The sequence below is a fragment of the Trachemys scripta genome, chromosome 2, assembly GCF_013100865.1.
Source record: "Trachemys scripta elegans isolate TJP31775 chromosome 2, CAS_Tse_1.0, whole genome shotgun sequence".
NCBI lineage: Eukaryota > Metazoa > Chordata > Testudines > Emydidae > Trachemys > Trachemys scripta.
The window spans coordinates 261,271,550-261,296,593 of NC_048299.1; the positions used below are offsets into that span (position 1 = coordinate 261,271,550).

Here is a 25,044-nt window from a genome sequence, read left to right on the forward strand (position 1 = left end):
CCTGCGAAAGCTCTGCTAAAAGGGAGACCTGAAATCTCACGTGTGCTGCTTGGAGGCAGAGAATTCTGGAGAATTCCTCCCGAAGGACAGTACAAAGCCCAGGCTCAGAGCAAAGATCTGTTCTGCCTCCACCTGTTATGGAGACAGGGAATGCCCCACTGAGAACTTAGTTTTCAAAAGATACTAATCCACAGAGGCCTAACATTTCTAAAACTAAGTTCTAACATACAAGTTAGAATTTCATTCTGTTGTGATGTTTTGCTAACTAGTAGTGATCCTGGAATTTAATTAAGCACTTCAAATCCCTTTAAACATCAAGCTCCCAAATGTTCCTTCTGGGCTGATCTCGTACTCACTCTGCTGGGGAAAGTTTAAATTTTAGTTCTGCTTTTAAATTATGCAAATACGAAGCTTTACAACTATTCTGCAATTAACTGAAAAATCCTTTGTTTTGCACTTCAGAAGTGACATGACATTCTGGTATACATGTACGTACACCTTAAGTGGGAAAGGCATTTAGTTGTGAAGTAGTTTTGGACATTTGAATTTCACACGCTGGTTATTTTCCTTTCCAGTTGAAGCATGTACCAGTGAGACACCTAATGTTCTCACTGTGGATATGGCAACATTTAAGGGATTCCAGAGGGATTTACAGAGGGACAGATCTGGGTTTAACTATCTGACCAAGTTTAACTTTCTGACCAAATGACTTTCTCGGTTTCAAACAGCTATATTCTGAATAACCGATAAAGAGCTTAGATCTTTTATTTAGAATAAACCATGCTTACACATCATTCCCCACAATAATCCCTTAACTTTTCAATGTTACCTGTGAAGGGGTCTCTAAGTAATCAACTCAGAACATATTGCTGCAGCAGCTGTAAAAGTCCATCACAGGCTGATATGGGAGTGAGAAAGTTGCAATTGAAGTACAGTAACTCCTCACTTAACGTGGTAGTTATATTCCTAAAAAGTGCTACTTAAGTGAAACGATGTCAAGCGAATCCAATCCTGGAACCTAACCCTGCTTATTTACATAAATTATAATGGGGAAATTGGATTCGCTTGACATCGTTTCACTTAAAGTAGCACTTTTTAGGAATATAACTACCACGTTAAGCGAGGAGTTACTGTACTCTATGTGTACTCTAATTGTTTTTAATAGGTAAACCAGGATGAGCATGGCCAGCTCTGGGATGTGAGACATAAGGGGGGGGAAACGGGGGGTTGGGAAGAATACTAGTGCAGGGCATATTTTATATAGTTTGTGTTCAGAGGAGGCAGGATATGCCTGTGCATTTGTCTCAGTTGGAACTGACAAGATTTACCCTCCCTAATTTCCAGAAGTTTTCTTTTAGAAAAGAGGCTCAGGTCTTTTCTTAGCAGTTCCCTCCCGAGCAGGGAATCCTTCCCCTCTCTCCCATATGGAGATGAATTAAATTCAGATGGGTTCAGCAAGCTGCTACTTTTTAGGATGCTACAACTTTGTGCTCCAGCAGCTTCAGTCATTGTGTAAAGCTATGATTTGCCCTCACTGATTTATGCAAAATGTTAAATCTGAAGGCGAATGATGACAGTTAAGAAAATTTAAAACTTTCATTGCTGACTACATGTTAGTCTGCACAACCCACCACAGTAACATCTCACTGCAGTGGCCTCGACTTCACTGCTAAAAGACGAGTTTTCATCTGGGGTGACTAACTCATGAACTATCCTTCAGTTTAAAAAAAAAACTGAAACAAACCCACAAACAGTGGAGACCAGGAGATAAACGAAGCAGGGCCAACCACAGCAGGAGGACAGTGATGACCTCACCAAGTTTACATCAGAGTGAGACTGAAGTGCTTTATCTCCAGTGTGGAGCCCATGATGTGACACACACACACAAAACCCTAAAGACAAGGCCTAAAGCTCTGACCCTCAAACGGTAGGTGAGCAGGAGGCTCCGGAGCCAGCACGTGGGGAGCGAACACACCTCCCCGGACAATCCGGTTACCTAACGCCAGAGCAGAGCCGACCCCAGCAAAGGGGAGCCAAGGCGGAAGTATCGCACCACAGGCTCCCGAGGTAGAGTGCCCGCAGCCTCTAGTCCCCGCCACACCATGGGGATGGGCCCGGTTTTCTGGGCGGAGATTAGGACACCACCCCACCCCCCATTTCCCGCTCGCCGGCGCCAGGAGAGCTCGCCCCCCCACCCCCACCCGCCCCCGCACAGTCACCGGGGACAGTCACCGCCGAGGCCAGTGCGGCGGCGGGGGGGGATCGAGCTCTTCAGGCGGGCCTGGGAGAACGCATCAGCATAGCCGTCCGCAGCAAGGCTGCCCCGCTACTCACGCTGCCCGGGGCCTCCGGCGCTCTCCCGGCTCCCCTGCTGCACTTGCTGCCGGAGGCGGCTGCGGCCGAGCGGGTGCCCATCCCGCGGCTGCGGGGCGCCGGGGAGTTCAGGGATAGGAACTCGGAGCTCGAGTCCATCAGGTCGTAAAGGGACCCCTGGCCGCCTCCGGCCGCGGCGGACGGGACGGGACGGCCGCGCCCGCTGCCCGTGTTGCTCCGTAGCATCACCATGGCCGGACCTGTTCCGGCTGAGGAGGGGGGCGGCGGCTTCTCTCCGAATTCTGGCGCCACAAACCGCGGGCCGTCGCTTCACCGCCTTTCCGTCGTATCTCTCCGCCTCCACCCCTCATTAGAGCCGTAGTGCGACGACTGAGAGACAGCAGGTCGTGTGGTACCTGCTGTTCCTGTTACACTCACTCATCCTGCGGCCCCCCGCCCCGAGAGGAGACCGTTCCGCCCCCTCCGCCCTTGGGACTCTCTTTCCCCTTGTCGGCTAGTCCCGGACAGGGTGCGGAGAGACACGTACCGGTACTGAGTCCTTTTGGAATTTTTGGCGCGTGCAAAGTTGGGGGAAGTGTTTTGCCCGGCTCTGATTGGCTAAGAGAAACGCGCTCAGCCCGCCTGCTCCATCGCTTCCCGCGGAAAGGGGATTCAAATGCCAGTCCCTTAAAGAGACACTGCCCGAGATCTCGCACAGCTGTTCCTCGAGGAGCCAGATCCCCGCCAGACAGGTGCAGCTCTTGTAGGAGCCTGCTGTAAAGGCCAGGGCTCGAATTCAGTGGGTCCTTGTCACTCTGTCAAGGCCCAGATGCGGGGCATTCAGGGTCAGGGATGCACACACACTCTGCCACGCACAGTCAGGCACGCAAGGACACGCACACACGCTGCAGCTGGACTGGGCACAGGACAGAGGGAGCTTTCTCGCAGCAGCTGCTGTCTCAACTTGCTCATATACTTAAAAAGACAGTGTACTTTGAAAAGCAACAGAGGGTCCTGTGGCACCTTTGAGACTAACAGAAGTATTGGGAACATAAGCTTTCGTGGGTAAAAAGTGAGGTTCTTACCCATGAAAGCTTATGCTCCCAAGACTTCTGTTAGTCTCAAAGGTGCCACAGGACCCTCTGTTGCTTTTTACAGATTCAGACTAACATGGCTACCCCTCTGATGAGTGTACTTTGAGTGGGGTCTATGTACTTAAAGGGGCATGCCCACCTCTCAGAGGTTCATTAGCAAGTTTCCCCAGGTAATGTTTGCAGCCACTGCCATGCATCTATTGTCTCCTCCCTCCATTTATGCTTCTTTGTACAGTGTGAGGTTACATTAACAACCTGTTAACCCTTGAGGACTCAGCCCAGTGTTAGTTCATCATTTAGCTGCAAGGCATTCCCTGGGAAGTATCCCATCCTCTGACGCCACAACCTCAACCAAGCTTCATAGTCACCATTGTTGTGTACACTATTACATTGTTTGTTTAAAACTTATACGGTGTATATAATGTCTTTTGTCTGCCAAAAAAAAAATTCCCTGGAAACTAACCCTCCCCCCTTTACATTAATTCTTACAGGGAAAGTGGATTCGCTTAAAGTAGCATTTTTTGAGGAGCTTATCTGTAAATTCTTATTTTAGAAAACATTGGCCTTTGGCTCTTGCGGGCCCAGCTAAGATGGGGACATAACACTAGTAGCCAGCATATTCCATTACAAAAAAAGAGTGCAACTACTAGTCCTTGAGGGGGCCATTATAGGGATCTGGGGCAAAAGTCTGTCTGGGGATTGGCCCTGCTTTGAGCAGGGGTTGGACTAGATGACTTCCTGAGGTTCCTTCCAACCCAGATATTCTATGATTCTACATTTTCATTCAAAAATAGACTGTTTAAGCAAAAACAGGTTAATTTTTCATTAAAGTCCCTCCCCTGCTTCCTCTGTTTTCTTCCATCCTCCTGAACAATAAACCAAACTCAAGTTTTAAATATTACAATTTCATTCTCTCAAAAAGTTTAGCACATTTCAGTTAAAAGTACACTGTCAGCTACAAAGCTCATATCTAAACACTGCAAATGCTGATGTGTTCTCATCCACAAAAATTTGAGAGCCTACTGTAGTTTTGATGTGACAACAGCATTTTGCTGAAGTGTCATGGCCTGGAAATAAATTAAAGTATTTTTTTTTGTGATGTTAGGGAAAAAATACAAGCAAACAAAAAACAAACAAACAAACAAAAAAAAAAAACTTTCCACACAGTCTTTCCTGTAGATAGCCCTATCCATCAGGAAACTATGGGGCAAGACATAATAGCTACTAGAGAAGTGCACAGCAATGAATACAGCTTTTTAAAATAATAATAAAAATAGTCCTTTACATTATTAAACCTCATGACTGTATGGTGCACTTTATAAAAATAAACTGTTTTGTGTATTTTATGGCCCACAAGATGAAAGGCCCTTGTGCAGCCATTAAAAGCTTGCTTAACCTGGCAAAGCTGCCAGTTTTCAGGGCTTAATACTGGCTCAAGAATCTCTTCCCGCTGATTTAACAAAAAGACAACCAGAAATAAAGGTATTGTATTTAACTTCAAATCTCTATTTGGCCATGTACAATTAAGATGTAAAACACTTCTCTGGGGATGTTTTCCATGCACCCTGTGAACAGGCTTCCTTGTCATCCTCAACATCTTAGCCCACAAAAGCTTATGCTCAAATAAATTTGTTAGTTTCTAAAGTGCCACAAGTACTCTTCTTCCCTGTGGCTCAGGGCCAATCTCTCCCTCACTAACAGCTCCAGATTCCATCCCTCTGCCCTTCTTGATCAGTGTCAGCCCACCCTACCCTCTTGCTAAGGCTCAACCTCTGTCCTGGTCTCTCCCTCACCTCCATTGTAAGCTCAGGATCTCTCCGGGTCTCATCTCTCTCCCCACTCAAGCCCTCTCTTCCTACCGTCTGACTGAGCTTAAGTTTCCCCACTCTTCTAGCTCAACCTGCTCCCCTCTCTCCTGCCTTTGATGTAGCATGCTGGAGCTTAACAGAGCAATAGAAGTTATCTCGCTTTGCGTCCAAGTTAAATTGCCTCCCGCCTGCCTGAGTTCCTAGTAGTCATGCAATAACAGCCGGCTTTCCTAGGGGAAGAAATTGCTTGTAACTCACCAATTTCCTGCACAACCCACAAACACTTCCTGAGCAAACTGCTGCTTTATATAGCTGGGGGAAGCGCCAGTGCTGCCTTCTGGTATATGAGCCTGTTAAACCTTCCCCTAGCCAGTCCTCCCACACACCTGGATGTGGGTCACCTATGGAACAGCCAGGGGTAGTAGCAGCAGTTGCTGCTAGTTATCAGCCAGCTGCCCCTGCTCGGCAAGCCTGTGTGTACACCAGCTGCTACTGGTAAGGAGCAACAGACATGTAAGAAATGCGGCGTGCTGGGTACATCTGCTTTCTTCTTCACTGGTCAAGTAATAAGTGCACCAAGAGAGGATGCACCGAGGGTCAGGATTCCCTATTGCAATCTCCCATGTTTCCATTTCTCGTTAGAAATTCTGCACGTATTCTTGCAGGAGGTAAAGTGGAAGAAGTTAGGTCGTAAGAGCCAGGAGAGAGAGTATTCTTCTTACAGTAACATTTGGTATTATAGGATAAAAGGGTGCATTGGTTAGAGATACTATACTATAATTTACAGAGTGTCCTAATCAGGATGATTGGAAGATGATATACTGGGGAATAACAATATACAGGATCATTGTACAGCCTCCTGGATAGTTTATCACTTAGAAAATAATTTGTGGTTCCATTAGTATTTATTGTGTGTCATGCCCAGTTATTGTTATCAGTGGCATAGTTTATTTGGAATTGTACAGAACTATTACAATAGTGATATTAGGCAATAATGATTTTATATACAGGGATTGTTAATATTTTTCACTAGCATCAGATGGAAGTCTATTTAAAAATTAAAAATATTTTTAAAGCTGTTACATACACTTGATAACATTTATCTTAACAGGTAAGATTTTTACAGTAACTCCTCACTTAACGTCGTCCCGGTTAACATTGTTATGTCGCTGATCTATTAGAGAACATGCTCTTTTAAAGTTGTGCAATGCTCCCTTATAACGTTGTTTGGCATCCGCCTGCTTTGTCCACTGCTTGCAGGAAGAGCAGCCCATTGGAGCTAGCTGGTGGGGGCTTGGAACTAGGGTGGACTGGCAGCCCCCCATCAGCTCCCCTAAATTCCCTGTGCGGCAGCCATCCAGCAGGCTATCAAGTGCAGGGCAGTTCAGGTGTCCCTCCCCCCACTGCCATGTGCTGCTCCTTCCCTCTGCCTTGGAGCTGTTCCTGGGAGCCTCCTGCTTGCTGTGCAGGGTGGGGGAGAGGGGGGAAGAGGGGTGCTTTTTGTCTGTCGAAAAAAAATTTCCTGGAAGCTAACCCCCTCCCCATTTACATTAATTCTTATGGGGAAATTGGATTTCCTTAACATCATTCCTTTTAAAGTAGCATTTTTACGGAACATAATTCCAACATTAAGCGAAGAGTTACTGTATTTAATATAACTTGTTAAGTATCAGAGGGGTAGCCGTGTTAGTCTGAATCTGTAAAAAGCAACAGAGGGTCCTGTGGCACCTTTAAGACTAACAGAAGTATTGGAGCAGCTCCTTCCCTCTGCCTTGGAGCTGTTCCTGGGAGCCTCCTGCTTGCTGTGCAGGGTGGGGGAGGAGGGAAAGAGGGGTGCTGATATCAGGGTGTCCCCCTTCCCCTGTTCCTGCCCCCCTGTTCCTGTACCCTATCTCCACAGAGCATGTGTGTGGGGGGGGGGACGCGACAGGTCTCAGGACCTGCAATACTTCTGTTAGTCTTAAAGGTACCAGAGGACCCTCTGTTGCATAATATAATTTGTTGATACTTGACTCAAAACTTCTTTGCCATAAACAATGAGGAAAAGACAAAACACTAAATACACCAGTCATTTGGTATTACAAAGCATTTCATGATAGAGTAAACCAAATTATGCTTCCTCCTGTTAAACAGTAATTGAGCCTAAAAGTCTATGAATTATTTGTGGAAACATTTTTATAAGAGCTAGGACCTAAATTTTAGAAATTAAAAATAGATTTGTGAAGGGGACTTGGGAAAAAGTCTTCAACAGAAAAATTAATCCAAAAGTGGAATAATCACAACATCTATCCTGTTTTTATTGTATACATCAGAAATAAAACAAGAACTGTAAAAAACTTGTATTTTACAGTGAGGAAAATGTTTGGAAACTTTGTGAATACATCAGAAGCTATGATCAATACCCTTTAGAAGAATTTTATGCTGTTTTCATATCCAATGAGAGAAGGATGGTAAGTTGATGAGTTGTGATATGGAACAAAGATCAAAACAGATTCACTGTCCAGGCATATAGGTGGCCTGAGCCTTGTAGCTAACCTGGGCCCCATGGTCAGACAGATAGTGGAAAAGATCCTAAAAGGCAGGTCTTTTAGTTGTATATGGCAGTCTGGGCCTTGGAGTTGACATTTGGAGAAGTTTCATCTACCTGAGGATGGCAGGGATCCCTTTGCTGCTATCAGTCAGCTGAGGAGACTGAATGGTCTGTGTGGTCCAAAACAACGTCCCCAACTAAGCTCAAAAAGACCAAAAAACAATCTGATAAAAAGCTTAATTATTGCATCGCAGATATAACGCTAGCTGACTAATTTTATCATTCAGTGAAAACCGACCTATCTTGTATTAGACTGAAATCCTAGATGTTTGTTTAGTTTACTTAAAATTAGCTTCTAACTTGTAATTTGCAGATACCGCTCTGGAAGCAGCAGTCAGGATGTGGAGATGAACCTGTAGTTTGGGTAAGACATTCTATTCTGTATAGATCCTTATAGCATGCTCATTTCCCTACTACCTCTAGCACATTAAGCAATAAGGGGAATTAGGCCACACCAACCTATTAGAATTCTTTGAAGGAGTAAGCAAACATATGGACAAGAGTGATCCAGTGGATATAGTGTACCTTTCAGAAAGTCTTTTTGACAAGGTCTCTCACCAAAGGCTCTTAAGCAAAGTAAGGAGTAATTAGATAAGAGGGAATGTCCTCTCATGTATCAGTAACTTGGCCACTAAGAATGCTATTGCTTGGCTTGGCAAATAGTCCATCACTAAATAAAATAAATAGTAACTGGTTAAAAGATAGGAAATAAAAGATAGGAATAAACAGTTTTCAAGTAGAGAGAGGTAAATGTCAGGGTTTCCCCAAGGATCTGTACTGGGACCAGTGCTGTTCAACAGATTCATAAATTAAAAAAGGGTAAACAGTGAAGTGGCCAAGTTTGCAGACGATACAAAATTACTTAAGATAGTTAAGTCCAAAGCTGACTGTCAAGAGTTACAAAAGGATCTCACAAAACTGGGTGATTGGGCAAGAAAATGGCAGATGAAATTCAGCATTGATAAATGCAAAGTAATGTCATTGGAAAAATGAATCCCAACTATACATACAAAACGATGGGGTCTAAATTCGCTATTACCACTCAGGAAAGAGATATTGGAATCATTGTGGATAGTTCTCTCAAAACATCAGCTCAATATGCAGCAGCAGTGTAAAAAAGCTAATAGAATGATAGGAACCATTAAACATAAGATAGATAATAAGACATATCACAGTGCCACTATATAAATCCATGATACACTCACACTTTGAATAATGGGTGCGGTTCTGGCTGCCCCATCTGAAAAAAAGATATATTAGAATTGGAAGAAGTACGGAGAAGGGCAACAAAAATGATTAGGGATATGAAACAGCTTCCATATGAGGAGAGAGTAAAAATACTGGGACTGTTTGGCTTAGATAAGAAATAACTAAAGGGGGATATGATAGAGGTAAAAAAAAAAAATCAGGAACTGTGTAGAGAAAGTGAATAAGATAGTATTACTTACCCCTTCACATAACATATGAACAGGGGTCACGATGAAATTAATAGTCAGTAGGTTTAAAACAAACATAAGGAAGTACTTTTTCACATAATACACAGGCAACATGTGGAACTCATTACCAGAGCATGTTGTGAAGGCTAAAACTATAACTGGGATAAAAAAAGAATAAGATAAATTCATTGAGGATGGGTCCATCAATGCTATTAGTCAAGATGGTCAGGGATGCAACCCCATGCTCTGGGTGTCCCTAACCCTCTGACTGCCAGAAGCTGGGACTGGATGACTGGGGATGGATCACTCTATGAATTGTCCTGTTCTGTTCACTCCATTTGAAGCATCTGGCAGCAACCACTGTCAGAAGCCAGGATACTGGGTTAAATGGACCATTGGTTTGATCCAGTATGGTCATTCTCAGGTTCTTAAAAACATCCCATGTGTGCTTTTCTAAGGCCAGGTCTACACTCCAGACTTATATTGATGTAACTACATCAGTTAGGGGTGTGAAAAATCACACCTGAGTGACATAGTTATATCGACCTAACCCCTGGTGTAAATAGCACTATGTCAGCAGGTGAGCTTCTCCCATTGACACAGCTACTGCCTCTCACTGAGGTGGATTAACTATGCCGACGGGATTCTCCCATTGGCATAGGAGTGTCTTCACTTAAGCACTCCAGCAGTGCAGCTGCGCCAATGTAGCGTTTTAAGAGTAGACCACTTATATAGTAAAAGAACAATGGAACAGCCTATGAAATCAAAAGTCAACAAACTTAAAACTTCTAACACAACACATAATAAACCCGTGGAACTTATTGCCACAAGATAGCATTGAGGCCAAGAGCCTAGTTGGATCCAAAAAAAGTGTAGATATTTACATGAATAATGAAAATATCAACATATATAGTACATGGGATAGAAAAACATGAGCGTTATACAGCTTCATGTGTCGGGGATATGCCCTGTGGGATGGTATTAGGGGAAAATTTCCTTTTTGGACATAATTATCACTGAACTTTTCTCTGAATTGTCCAGTACTGGAGCACTAGTCCAATTTTGGTGCAGCAATCTTATATTCTAGTAAGTGACGGTTAAGATGCACTTTCAGTATAAATGCCCTATTCAAGTACCTATAACTTTATTATTTTTTTTTTTAAACTGGCACATGGCATCTCAGACTGGGAGTGAATTGTTTGGGAAAATCAGAAAAAAACCTGTTTGAGCCATTTTAATTATATCATTGCAAGACCCCTTCTCCACCCTGCCCCCAAGTGTGACTCAAAAATAACATAGTTTAAAAACAAACCAACTTTACAAATATTAGTTTTGAATGAGATCTAAGTGGTATGAGAAGGAAGGCAGAAGAGGGACAGAGAAGGCCATTACAGATTTTAAGTGTTTCCCACCAAAATGTATTGAATTCAAGTTTTTTGGTAGACAATGCAACTAGAAATGCAAACTTGCATAAGACTATAGCTAGTTTCCCTGTTCTCATTGTCACTATTCCATCTCTTTTAAATTTTGTTGTTTCACACAACTCCATTTCCAATACGTGTATTAGTATTGCAAAATAATTTGCCTAAGATTTTTTTCAATTTCTTGCTCCAAATAGCTAGGCTTGTTTAGCACTGAAAATGTCATAAGAAAGCTCCTTAAACTCTTTTCATAAGTGGATTTTGTATTCACTTTACTAGGTTACAGTTCATTGTGATTAATTGTACAAAATGAGTCATCAAACACAGCATTAAAATTACCTGCTAATCACTTCATAAAGAGGCAAGTTGTCGTCTTTTATCTGTGCCAGCCTTTGGTTGGGATTGAGATGAACACAAAAGACATGTTATCCAATTCAAATATTTTATTGTATTAGGGTGTGGAAATTAAGGAGATATCTGTATTATTTTGTATGGTTTCCCTGTTTGAGATTCTGTCTGACTGCCTAGAGTTAAATCAAACTGGGGAGGGAGGTGTTAGGCGGCAGCAAACAGGAAATGAAACTGACAAAGATAAGGTATCTCTAGGGAGAATACCAAGGGACCTTAACAGAAGGAATGGGTGAACTATTTATTGAAAATTCCTTACCTGCCTGTGACCAGAAAGGTGACAGTCCTGCTTTTTCAAGGCCAGAGACCAAGACCAAAAGAACACTAAGGTCCAGATCCTCAAAGGTATTTAGGTTCCTAATTCCCACTGAAATCAACGTATCTGGGCCTAAGCAATTACAACCCCTAGCCCAGAGGAAAGGGGGGTGGGGAAGCAGGCAGCAGCTGCTTGGGGAGACAAAACTTACTTTGGTGGTGTATTCAACAGGGCTCTGGAACTAAGGCAGGGGCTCTTCAGGCTGTGCCTGAGACAGCTCTGCTGCCTAAGCCTGAGAGAAGTGATCACTTGCAGGCAAACTTTGGGTGTGCAGGACTGTTGTAGGTTTAACTTTTTCTCCCTGTGTGCTGGGTACCTTTGGGTGAATGGACACAAGCTGTTTGGAGTCACTTTAATCAGCCCTGGGTCACAGGTACCCTAGGAGGAGTGTCTTGCTGGTTCCAGTTGCAGTTGGCTCTGTCATGTTGTTACAGCTGAAAACAGGCAGGCTGCTATCCTGGGATCCAGTCTTAGAGTGGTAGAATTGTGGGCCAAAGAGAGGTGAAGGTAGTGAAACTTGCAGCCTCTCATGAGTGCAACTCAGGTGACAAGAGGGTATAAAGCACTGTTTGCCCTGTACCTGTGGCAGGATGGTGAGAGTAGATGGCATTTCACCCTGGTGATCCAGGCTAAAGTGGGATAAGCTGTGGAATTCCACTTGGAAAAGAGTATCCACTGGACAGACTTGGGGGGAGATCACAGTTGCGGCTCATCTCTGCGCCATCACTTATGGGTTATGCTTTGGGGGTGATTTCTGTCCCCTTTTCCTAATAACTCTGAGGTTTCTCTATGACCATTTACAACTGTCTAGTTAACTGTCAATGATCTTTACTCCTAGGATTACCATGTTGTTTTACTTCATGTTTCAAGTGGAGACCAGAACTTCATTTATGATCTTGACACAGTGTTGCCATTTCCATGTCCATTTGACACTTACATTGAGGAGGCCTTTAAATCAGATGATATTCTTCTTCCAGGATTTAGAAGGTGAGAAAATTAAAACAAATACGGTACAGAATATTTTACAAAAGCAAGCCCCAACAATTGATGCAGTTGATATTTTTCTTTGTATGCATAGTCACCTACGTATAATCTGTTACTGTGCAGGAAATTAAACACACCACACTGCTCTTCTAATGATCCTGACCTTAAAGGTACAATCGTTCATCCATCAATAAAACTTTCTATTTCCTTGTATTGCTTCCTGTTAGTCATTCAGTTACTTGACACTATTAATATACCACTAAACTATATGAATTTGATTTAAAGGGCAGGAACAAGCTCTGGGTTAGTAATGTCTAATACAGTATTACATGACTCCATCACTTAGTACGTTCTTGAATTATATGTTTGTTTAGAAAAATCAGACTGATTCGAGCAGATTTGTATCTGAAGACATTTGCTTCTGACCGATCCCACATGAAAGATGCCAGTGGACACTGGCAGAAGCCTCCTCCTTTCTACCCTTGCATTGAAACTGCAGGTAAATAGCATTCCACACACAAAACAAAAAAAATCCTGTTCCTTTTGAGTCGAGGAAATGAAACAAAATAAAGCCAAAGAATTGCATAAGTGATATTTATGCTTCCATAATATACTGTGAAAGCACTGCCACCTTTCCTTTCAAGACAAAGTGCTTTATTATTTCATCAGAAAAAAATATGAACTCGCATCTTGCATGTACCTATGGGATTATATAATGTTCAACACCGTTTCTGGCATTTATCAAACATTAACTAGCTAATCCTCACAACACCTTGTGTGAGGTGGGCAAGTAAGCATTAATGTCCCCTCATTAGGAACTGATGCAGAGAGGATAAAGTGACTTGTTCACAATCACATAGTGATTCTCTGATAGACTTGGGATTGGAATTTCGGAATTCCTGGGTCTCAGACTTGTGTTCAGATTGTGCCTCTCCTATGCAAGTCAGTCTTCACAAGAAGAAAGAATATGTCCATGTCATCCACAGGGCTGAGTTAAGGTAACCCAGGACTGTAGGCACATCCCACATGTTGGCCCCTCGCTATGGCCCTGCCTCTCCTTGGGGTGGCACAGGCATCAGAGTTAAGAAGAATGGGATAGTTCACACCTCTCAGAACTAATGTTTTAAGTTTGTCTGCCAACCAGATGGGCATCAGTTACACTCGGGTCACATTTTCAAGCTTTTTCTTACATACATGAGTAGTAGAAACATAATTTAAAAAGAGAGCCAAGGTTCTGACCTCATCATAGGACTCCAAGAGCTGGGGCTTTGTGAATAAGCCTATAGTGCCTACACTTTAATTTGGCCCTGGGGCTCAAAAAGGACGGTGGGTGGTTTTTTTTTTTTTTTTAAAGATCATTCAGGCCCCAATTCAGGAAAGCACTTAAACACGTGCAGATGTTCATCCCTATTCAGGATGGCACTTAAGCACATGCTTAAGTCCCACTGTCTTCAGTGGGGCTTGGCATTTAAGCATGTACTTATCTTGAGTAGGGATGCTTTATTGAATCGTGTCCCATCAGGCTTGATCTCACAGGCTGCTGAGCACTCTGGCCCCACTCCAGCGAAGCACTTAAGCACATGCTTAACATTAAGCACGTGAGTAGTCCTGTTGCAGTCAGTGGGATTACTCATCTGTTTAAAGTTAAGCACATGCTTAAGTAGTTTGGTCCTGAACATTCTGACCCTGGTCTAGTAAACACTTGATATTTTTCCTTTTTTGTTTTGTTTCCATTTTCTTCCTCTCTTAAGTATGTGCTATCCTGATACTTTCTTCTTTCCTTTCCTTATTCAGCCAGGTTCAGTTTCTTCTCCTCCAGCCTTATTCCTTCATTCACTTGAGATATTCATATACATATGTATTTGTACCTCAACAGCTACCTAAGCTTCTTAAGCTTGACTTTAATGGAACTACTCATGTGCTTAAAGTTAGGGACATGCCTAACTACCTTGCTGAACTGGGGCCACAGTCACCAATGATTCAACCCTAAAGCTCAGTGTGACCACTGTAAATCACTAAAGTTCTACACATAATTTGTTAGAGTTCACTGTTGCTCAAAGTTTGTACTTAGACGACAGAAGTGAGACAAGAAACTGAACTCCTTTGCTACTAGTCAGTCAGTAGGTGGCACTCTTCCCTCAGTCAGTAATGAACTCCTATTTCAGCACTGTTACAGGGGAACTGTTCTATTGGAGGGGTCTTTTTCCCCCCAAATGGGATAGAAAACTGAGGGGTTTGACCTCCTGTGATCAGTAAAGAGCTTATAGGTGTTCGTCCCAGTGTCCTGACCAAATTCCAGTTCAGGTAACTACATTGTCCATGCAGCTTCATTCAGTTAGATATGGTATTTCACTTTCTTCATTAAATTGCTAACACATTTCACTCTAGCATTTACTGCATTTCAGTGGTCGGCAAAGTGGTTCCTGCTTATTGTTTTATATCAGTTTATTTATAAGGCACCATACCTGCTTTTCTACTTTTGTATTAGTGTATTCTTTTTCATAATTTAGAGTAGTTGATTTCCTTGCCGCTAGTGAAAAGATAATTACAAAGTCACAGAAAAGATCTTTTTATATTAGTACAGTTTGCTGCATGCTCTATATTTTCCCTTGGGATGTTACTAAAGTGAGCACCTTATATCTTTTAAAATATATTAAAAAGATTGATACATTTAGAAATGTATCAGTATTTCTAAAGCACTTATCACCATGATATCTAGGAATTGTTTACACTTTATTAAAGATGAAGATCAACATAGTTTTGCTGCTCTGCTCCTACAAAATATTAGTATTTTTCAATATTAATTAAATTATAGCTCCTTTCATTTTGAAGGATTCAAAAGCTTTTATAAAACTTGAAAAAGACAGGAATTTGTTTTTTCTGTTACTGAAATGTTTCCACTTTAACTGCTTAATGGCTCATAGCACTTCAGAACAGGAAGTGACAAAGAATGTCAAATGGAAATGACAGTGGAAATGTAGATACAGTAAATCCAGTTTGACTAGGCCAGGACACTGGGACTACCACCACCACTTTTATGGAAAATTGCATGGGATTTTTAATGATTCCAAGTGGTCAGGAGTTGTTTTCCATCTCCTCTGAATAATGGCACAGTGCCTTTACCTAATGGAAAAAAGAACTGGAGTACTTGTGGCACCTTAGAGACTAACAAATTTATTTGAGCATAAGCTTTCTTAGGCTACAGCCCACTTCATCAGATGCATATAATGGAACATATAGTAAGAAGATATATACATACAGAGAACATGAAAAGGTGGAAGTTGCCATACCAACTTTAAGAGGCTAATTAATTAAGATGAGCTATTATCAGCAGGAGAAAAAAAAATGTTTGTAGTGATAATCAAGATGGCCCATTCCAGACAGTTGACAAGAAGGTGTGAGGATACTTAACATGGGGAAATAGATTCAATTTGTGTAATGACCCAGCCACTCCAAGTCTCTATTCAAGCCCAAGTTAATGGTATCTAGTTTGCAAATTAATTCTAGTTCAGCAGTTTCTTGTTGGAGTCTGTTTTTGAAAAGCTTTTGAGCCATTAAGATGAGCTACTCCTGTTCTTTTTGCGGATACAGACTAACACGGCTGCTACTCTGAAACCTTTACCTAATGAGGCATTGGTTCAATAATGACTCAGAAGGCAGAGGACTGCCTACAGCCATTACCAATATAACTTCCTGTATCATTTGCAGGATTGTCAACTTTCATGATTTTATCACAAGCCTCATGATATTTCCATTTCAGCCCAGCTTAATTAATTAAAGTTGGAATCAGGAGATTATATGAGAATCTCACCTTCAATTTTAAAAAATTAAAGTTTCTAATCCTGATCATTGCAAAGAAAAAGCTTGAAAACATGAACAAAGTAAATTCCCAAAAGGCTCAGAAAGCCCAATGCAAATAAAAAGAACCCAAAATGTATTGGTTTAAAAATCATGATTTTTAAGAATCAGTTTCCTAATTTGGGGTGGATGGGGAAGGATAACATGATTTTTAAAAACTTGGGGTTGGCAATACTGCATTTGGGTTATCCTTTGGAGTCTATCATACATGTCTTGATCAGGCCTGATCCTACTTAGCTTGTGAGCTCTGATATGATCACAATTCTAACTGCAGGACAACATAAAATATATCTTCCAAAAAGCATTTCAAAATTTCCTAGAACAGATGGCCTTACTACTTAGAGCTGTTACGAACAGTTGAATATTACATTGCAAACCATGGTTCAAATCTGAAGTCTTCCCAGGTGTTTGGTAGCACACCACAAGATTGGTGCAGCAGGTTTCTTAGTTAGTCCCTGGGTGGTCGTAAATGATGCATTTTGTTTTCGAAAAGAGTGGATAAGACAGCTGAGAAACAAAAGCTGGAGGGCATTGTATCTGACACATATGTTAGACATGCAGGCTGCTAGACTGAAGCTATGTAGATATCTGCAGCTTCCTCATTTGTCTTCTCCCAGTGGTGATAGTAGAATCATAGTGAACCCAACAAAGAAAGCCTCAGTGAGCAAAAGAGCAGCACATACACGCTGTCTAACCTGCTGTTATTTTTATCTAAGGAAAAAAATGGTTATATGAGCTTTGTGTGAGCAAAGGAGAAAAACAGGATGAAAGCAACCAAGGACATAACATTAGAACTTTCTTTACATGCTTTCTTTACATGCTGTAGAGCTTATTATTAAAACTACACAGTTAGAAGTTAAAGGTGACTGAAAGGTTCAGTGGTAAAAAACTGGAAACTTCCTGGAACAAGGCCTGCTGAAGTAAACCTGAACACAGCAAAGGCAAATTTAATGTGCCATTTAATAATTCCACACTATTATTGTTATCTAACTGCAGATTCTCTTCTCCCGCTACTCTGATCATGTCTCCAGAGCCTCCCTTTTCTTGAATCTCAGTACTTGGCTACCCATAGTCTACATGCTGCACTAGTCAAACTTCTCACTTTAAAAGTGTAACCTTTGGCTGGACTAGAGTTTACTTCACTGCCCTTCTCCTAATGCCTAAAAACAACTGCCACAGAAAAGCACATGGAGACCCAGAATTCAGTCATTGAGGATTTTCAACAAGGATTGCACAGGGTCAACCTCTACAATCAAGTCCAAAAGAACAAAATGAGTGAACTTAAGTATCAAATTTATAAAATCTTATTCTAAAGAATCATAATTATTAATAATAATAACAATTTCTACAACATAACATGGTTACTTTATAACCCACATCCATTAGCTTCACAGTTATACCTAAATAAAGAAAACAAATCTAAACAGATCAGTCCCCACAGAAATACAGTGAGAAGAAACTCAGAGTTCCCAAAATCTTAAGTTGAGTTCACCTGTCTCAGTTATAGTCTTTGATCACCAAAATCTATACAGTCTGCTGAGTCAAAATGAACATCTTCCCTCCACTTGCTTGTAGAAAACTTCAAATGGAATCCATGCACCTTCTTCCTCCTCCTCTGCTGAAATCACTTACGTAGGTATATAGATTTTAAAATAAAACCATTACAAGAAAAATACAAAACTGAGACTAGCAAAATGTAAATGACTCTTTACCCATGATCACATTTAAATAAGAGAAAAATAGGTCCATCATAGTAGTTGAGAGAATTTAAATAAAAAAACAATTTGGCTAAAATCAAGCAACATTCCAAGCATACAATTAAAATGAAGGAAATTAGTTTTCCCTCCCAATTTCTCCTCTCTATAATTAACCCTGCCAGGGCTTCCCTGTTGGAGGGTTAAAAATATCACTAACCTAAATGCTTCACAGTTAGGGTAAAACAGCCTGCTTTCTGCTCCTGGGCTCAGCTTCTCTCAACCCACACAGGGCACGTGGCCTGTTGTAAAGTAGCTGCCCTGACTACTTGCCTTCATGGAATCTTGAGTCCAGCGACATCAATCCTATTGAGCATATCCAAAACTATCACACCCAAGTCCAGAAACTTCCAAGTGTTGAGTGCTAATTGTACATCTGCCTAGCAACAATGACTCATTCCTACGCACTCCCCATAGATCTCTTAACGAGATATCCCTATGAAGCACGTGAGTTACAAAAGCACCCAACATCTCCTTGATAGCCCACGTCTAGGCTCCTTGGAAAATCACAGTCTGTCTTTTCTTTGTTACTAGTATGAGGATGTACAGCACCTTGCATCCAATGCTTGTAAATACCTGGATTAGCTCTAGCATGGGGTTGTTAAATCTGGACTAAGCTCTTTAGTTCTCGTTCAGCTGAATCATTGCAGTCTACTCACTATGGACAGAAACCACAAGCACTGCAGCTGTATTAGTTACTAACTCCATCCGACAGTGTATGGCCTAGTATTTGTAAAGTATCCATAAGCCCCTGCTCATAGCAAGTGTGTTAGGCATAATGGACAACATGGCTTAAGAGTCCCAGAATGCACAGGCATGGCCGCAGTAATAAAATATATTGTGCGTGGCTCTACTAAAATGGTTCTGTCAGAAGAAGTGTTGCTATGTGGATAGGCAGAAACAAGCAAATCAAACAGCCATTTCATTCAATCAGTGTGTCGGCAACATTTTCCATCTTTAGGGCCTGGTCCTGCTCCTAAATAGAATTGGGTCCAGAAAGTAAACACAATTTGTCTTTTCTCACCCCTGCTTTGTTCTATGCCACCCCCTATGCTTGGAAGAGCCTTTCTACTAGCTCTCACTCCCTTCTGAAAAACCACCTGGGTTGTCAGCAATAACATCTGCACTCTGTTCTTGTGTGTTAGCTCTCCCGTTCCACTTTAGGCCTTAGAACCTCAGATGAAGGACTTTATCTGGATTATGATAATATCTTTTGCCTAGCAGTTTTTTAAAGTTGTAAGGCACTGTAAACTTATGGCACAATATAGATTTAAAACAAATAGATATAATAATGGGAAAGAGGGAATTTTATCAGAATGCAGGGCTTCCTTATTAATAAAAAAAATTGAGAGGTCTAATTGCATATCTTGCAATGCAAAGGAAACCAGCTGTCATTCAGCTTCAGTGCCATTTATTGACTAATCCATGAAATAGTGTTGATCACTGTTGACTTGGAAGTTCTGTCCTGCTTTTTAAAAGAAAAAAAATCCCTTAATTAAAATTGTTTGTTTTTATAGGCTGCCCAAGACCTTTCTGGTCAGCTAAGTTAAGGAGAGTCTTTTTACTCCCCTAAAAGATTATATGGTAGCACCTTTCACGTTGCTTACAGCTGCACCTGTGTTCCCTTGTTTAAAAATACTTTCTCTCTCCCGTCCCCCATCACCCTCTTCCTCCTCACCCCCGAAGTTTGTAACTCAACTTCTAAAATGTCCCTCTGGACTTGTTTACCATGTAAGGAACACTTTTTAAATAATTATTTTGCTGTCAGCTACAATAGGCTGGAGTGAAAACTGGAGTTGGAGGAGGGGCTATGGGAACTGTGATTAGATGGATCCAAGGGGCTGTTATATAATGTGTAAGACATCCATACCAGACAGAATGCACCTGATCTTATCTGATCTTGGAAATTAAAGAGTTCCAGGCCTGGCTAGTACTTGGATGGAGACAAACTGCGAATCCCAGTACATAGTGCGTGCAGAGGGGCGGAAGCTGATATTCCAGCCTAGAGATTGAATAGTACCTGCAGGCGTTGGATTATAGATGGGCTGCAGCCCTACCTTGCCGTTGAGTGGTTTCTGTCCTCCCTAAATCCCTTGTGCACTACACCAGTATAAGCCTAATTACTTGGGCGTTATGCAGCTGAAGTGAATTTTACCCTATATACTGTACTTGTAGATCTATCAGTTAAACAACAGTAGGCTTTGGCTTTGACGTATCTAAATAATCCATGTTTAAAAAAAGCACAAATACAGCGGTAGGGCACTACACTAAATACACTAGGGCTATGACTAGGCTACAGCGGCAGGTAGCACTGTAGTGTAGATACTACTGACAGTGACGGAAGGGGTTTTTGTGTCTCATAGACTTTAAGGACAGAAGGGACCATCGTGATTATCCTGCACACTGCACACTGCAGACCACAGAACCTCACCCATCCACTCCTGTAATAGACCCCTAACCTCTGGCTGAGTTATTGAAGTTCTCAAATCATGATTTAAAGATGTCAAGTTATAGAGAATTCACCATTTACACTAGTTTAAATCCACAAGTGACCCATGCCCCATTCTGCAGAGGAAGGCGAAAACCCCCTAGTGTCTCTGCCAATCTGACCTGGGGAAAATTCCTTCCTGACTCCAAATATGGCAATGAGTTAGATCCTAAGCTTGTGGGCAAGACCACCAGACAGATACCTGGGGAAGAATTCTCTGGAGTAACTCAGAGCCCTCCCCATCTAGTGTCCCATCACCAGCCATAGGAGATATTTGCTGCTAGCTGTCACAGATCAGCTATATGCCATTGTAGGCAGTCTCATCATACTGCCACTCCATAAAATTATCAAGCTCAGTCTTGAAGCCAGTTAGATTTTTTGCCCCCACTGCTCCTGTTGGAAGGCTGTTCCAGAACTTTTTAACTAGTTCCTTATCCACCTTTCAATTCTCATATTAATCCTCAATCTTCTCAAATTTTACTAATAATTTCCCATGTGGAACTGTATCAAATGCCTTACTGAAATCCAGGTAGATTAGGTCTACTGCATTTCCTTTGTGTAAAAAAATCAGTTATCTTCTCAAAAAAGGAGATCAGGTTAGTCTGGCACGGTGTACCTTTTGTAAAACCATGTTGTATTTTATTCCAATTACTGTTCACCTCTATGTCCGTAACTACTTTCTCTTTCAAAATTTGTTCCAAGGCCTTGCACGCAATTGAGGTCAAACTAACAGGCCTGTAGTTTCCCAGATCACTTTTATTTCCTCTGTCTTAAAAATAGGAACTATATTTGCAATTCTCCAGTCATAGGGTACGATCCCCGAGTTTACAGATTCATTAAAAATCCTTGCTATTGGACTGGCAATTTCATGTGCCAGTTCCTTTAATATTCTTGGATGGAGATTATCTGGAGCCCCCAATTTAATCCCATTAAGATGTTTGAGTTTGACTGCCACCTCAGATGTGGTAACTTCTACCTCCGTATCCTCGTTCCCATTTGCCACCTTGCCACTACCTCTAAGCTCTTCATTAGCCTTATTAAAAACTAAGGCTAAGTATTTGTTTAGGTGTTGGGCCATGCCTAGATTATCTTTAATCTCCAACCCATCCTCAGTGCTTAGCAGTCTCACGTCTTCTTTCCTTGTTTTCTTTTTATTTATATGGCTATCGAACCTTTTACTATTGGTTTTAATTCCCTTTGCAATGTCCAACTCTGCTTGGCTTTTGGCAGTTCTCACTTTATCCCTTTATCACTTTCTGACCTCCAAGAGGTAGTGTTCCTTGCTGATCCATCCCATCTTCCATTCCTTGTAGGCTTTCTGCTTTGGAGATGCTTGCTCATCCAGGTTGGACTGCAACCCTTCCCTATGCTTTTTTCCCCCTTGCTTGGGATGCAGGCTTCAGATAATTTCTGCAACTTTGACTTAAAGTAATTCCAAGCCTACTCCACATTCAGATCCTTGAGTTCTTTTGTCCAGTCCACTTCCCTAACTAATTCCCTTAATTTTTTAAAGTTTGCCCTTTTGAAATCAAGGACCCTAGCTGCAGATCTATGTTTGTTTATTCTTCCATTTAGGGTAAACTGAATTGGCTCGTGATCACTCAAACCAAGCTTGTCCCCTACAACCAGGACCTCACTACTCACCAATACCAAATCTAAAATGGAATCGCCTCTTGTTGGTTCAGCAACTATTTGGTTAAGAAATCTGTCACCTATTACATCCAGGAAAATCTGGGCCCTACTATTATTAGTAGCACTTGTCCTCCGATCTATATCTGGGAAGTAAAAGTTTCCCATAATCACATAATTCCCAGTAGTATTTATTTAATTAAAACATTAAAGAGGTCTCTATCCATATTTAAATTGGATCTTGGGGGTCTGTAGCATACCCCAAGCACTATCCCAGGGGAACCTTTAGTAGCTTTCTTCCCCAAAGTGATTTTGGCCCAAATAGACTCTGTTTTATCCATTTCATCACTTCTAATTTGCTTAAAGTCTACCTCATTATTAATATACAATGCTACACCATCACCTTTATTTCTGTCCTGAACAGCACATATCCTTCAATACCTCTACTCCAGTCATGACTACTATTCCACCATGTTTCTGTTATCCCTATAATATCTGGTTTCACTTCATGCACCAGTAGTTCGAGTTCCTCCATTTTGTTACCCAGGCTCCTTGCATTGGTGTACAAACATCTTAATTTTTGCTGCTTTGCTTCGCCCACAGTCCTCGCCCTATTAGGTACTGTCATTCTACTGCCAGTATCGCCTACTTGACTGTTAGCTTCATTGGTATCGGCGCTATCTTTTCTCTTAAGGTCCATTCTCATACCCACTACTGTTCCTTTCTCCATTGCTGTATTCTTTCTTACTTGATTTTCCTCCCTGTCAATGTTAAAATCAGACGTAGAGATTACACAAGCATCTCCCAGCTGTCCCCCCCCAAGTTATCATGGCTCTGGTTTCAGAATTTAGGGCTTGAACCAAAGCACTCAAAGTCAGTGGGAGTCTTTCAAATGAGTTCATGGGACCTGATGAAGTCCATTAATTGTTTTCCTAGTTGGGGCATGATCTCGAGGCTGATCAGCATCTCATAGGAAGTGATCAGCACCTTCTAATTCCTATTAATTGCTGATCTAATGCCCCATTGAAGTCAATGGAAAAGCTTCCGTTGACTCCAATAGGCTTTGGATCAGGCCCTTAAATAGGAGCAAGGTCTTGCACGATCAGGCTCTTCTTGAATAGAGAGATGCCGTAGGACCCGTAGTTTTTACTATAACAGTCCTTTTTTTAATTCTCTAGTTTTGGTCACCCTTTATCCTGCACTACAACTCCGTGGCATGATATAAATGTCCTCTGGGACTGCTGCAAATCTCTATTGTTTTCCTACATGCTCTTTCTTTCAATCAGTGAAAATGCTGGTCAGGAAAGAAATTATTGACATGAGCAGATAGGGATCAGAGACAAATGCTACATCCTGAAAACAGGAAATGAAGACTCTGAAGGTATCTTACAATTTGCAGAATTCCCTCTGAGTAGTGTTTTCCCTATTCAATGGCTTTTCATGAGAGGGAAGAAGCTCTTTCTTTGCTGGTATGTATGTGTATATTAATCCCTACCATCAAAACAGGTTTCTGTCGGCATTTGATTGACAAATAATGTTCATGCATTCCTGTGCTAAATAGATGCCTTATCTAGGACTCTAACGTTCTCTATTTGTGCTCCTTATCTAGATTCCAAGATGAACCTGGATGATTTTATCAGTATGAATCCCAAGGTGGGATGGGGCTCAGTATTTCTGCTACCTGACTTTGTGGATCGGTATGGCAGACAGAGCTGATTTCAGGTTCACTTTGAAAGGACAGTGATGTAAACAAAGGACACATCAGCTTCCCTTTTTTGTTTTGTTGTGGTTGCTCTTGTCATTTTGTTTATAAATTGGTTTATTTCTATGAAATTTATTGTTTTGTCAAATACAAGAATTGATCAAAAATGCAATGAACTGAATAAAATATTTTATTTTGACTATATAACAAGAGTTAAAAATTATATAATGGATCGGACTAATTCTACAGCATCTGTATTGACCCTACTACACTTAAACTTCAATCTGTCAGCTGAGATTACCGGACCCCAGTCCTGCAGCTACATCCTTATAGGTAGAAGCTTTTGCCTGTGTGAAGCCCATTGACTTCAATGAGAGTCTGAGCAATGTAAGGATCTGCCTGCATGGATCCAACTGCAGGATCAAGGCCTTAGATATGAGTACATTCAATATTTTCTTCAGAATATACAAAGTTAAAAAAATCAACTTGGAAATATACCACAACGATTTTCCTCTAATCAGTCCGGAACAGATGTTTAGTTCCATATAGAGCATGATGGATATTAGAGATGATCCCTGTTAACCGTTATAGAATAAATAATCTGCCTATTCCTGTAGCTCTTATAAAAAACGTCGCTCTGTCGAGATAAAGGGCAAGGAACATTTTCACTCAGCATTGAATGTACTCAGATCAGGGTAATATTTATTTGAAGCCTGGCAGCATTTCATCAACATTTCCAGAACGTATGCTGTTAGAATGTCAACTTTTAGGGCTAGAGTTCAATGTTCCAAATACAGTGCTGGCCTGTGAGGCCAGGGACGGAACTGCATGCATCTCTCAGGGCTTGTCTACACTACCCGCCCGCTCAGTGGGCAGCAATCGATCCAGCGGGGTCGATTTATTGTGTCTAGTATAGAGACGCGATAAATCGACCATTGAGCACTCTCCCCTCGACTCCAGTATTCCACCAGAACGAGGAGCACGAGCAGAGTCGACGGGAGAGCGTCAGCTGTCAACTTACCGCAGTGAAGACACCGCAGTAAGTAGATCTAAGTAAGTCAACTTCAGCTACGCTATTCACGTAGCTGAAGTTGCATATCTTAGATCGACCCTGCGCGGTAGTGTAGACAAGCGCTCAGTTTCATCCCTGCTCAACCCATGTTTCCTGGGGGCAGTAATTTATGCCAGTCCTTTGACTGCACCACACACACCAACAGAGGGACAAAGTCGACACTCCATTCAC

The 25,044-nt window shown here is 41.7% G+C and overlaps 2 protein-coding genes across 6 annotated transcripts in view; one reads left to right on the plus strand and one right to left on the minus strand.

Annotated features, from left to right (window-relative positions):
- ATAD2 (ATPase family AAA domain containing 2) overlaps positions 1-2,899 on the minus strand; it is a 98,937-nt gene extending 96,038 nt beyond the window's left edge. The window contains exon 1 of one of the 3 annotated variants that reach the window (XM_034763559.1): positions 2,335-2,899. In XM_034763559.1, coding sequence (XP_034619450.1) covers positions 2,335-2,565 — 231 coding nt within the window. In that variant the 5' untranslated portion in view covers positions 2,566-2,899. The remainder of the gene's footprint in view (positions 1-2,334) is intronic. The other 2 variants (XM_034763558.1, XM_034763557.1) reach the window with 2 other exon arrangements.
- NTAQ1 (N-terminal glutamine amidase 1) lies at positions 1,911-24,005 on the plus strand. Of its 3 annotated transcripts, none has more exons than XM_034763562.1 (6): positions 1,911-2,067; positions 7,566-7,665; positions 8,119-8,169; positions 12,225-12,373; positions 12,745-12,869; positions 23,709-24,005. In XM_034763562.1, the coding sequence occupies exons 2-6, from the start codon at positions 7,663-7,665 to the stop codon at positions 23,813-23,815; spliced, it is 435 nt and encodes a 144-aa protein (XP_034619453.1). In that variant the 5' UTR covers positions 1,911-2,067; positions 7,566-7,662; the 3' UTR covers positions 23,816-24,005. The 3 variants fall into 3 exon arrangements, with proteins under 3 accessions (XP_034619453.1, XP_034619451.1, XP_034619452.1); XM_034763560.1 differs by lacking the exon at positions 1,911-2,067 and adding an exon at positions 5,495-5,710; XM_034763561.1 differs by lacking the exon at positions 1,911-2,067 and adding an exon at positions 5,657-5,728.
- Positions 24,006-25,044: the final 1,039 nt, after the last annotated feature.

What these genes read in the sequence shown, in the direction of transcription:
- NTAQ1 (XM_034763560.1), top strand. Translation starts at nt 5,619, where the DNA reads ATGGAACAGCCAGGGGTAGTAGCAGCAGTTGCTGCTAGTTATCAGCCA. An exon ending in GTGTACACCAGCTGCTACTG is followed by an intron (nt 5,711 to 7,565) that starts GTAAGGAGCAAC and finishes TGTATTTTACAG; the next exon opens with TGAGGAAAATGTTTGGAAAC. An exon ending in GAGATGAACCTGTAGTTTGG is followed by an intron (nt 8,170 to 12,224) that starts GTAAGACATTCT and finishes CTTTACTCCTAG; the next exon opens with GATTACCATGTTGTTTTACT.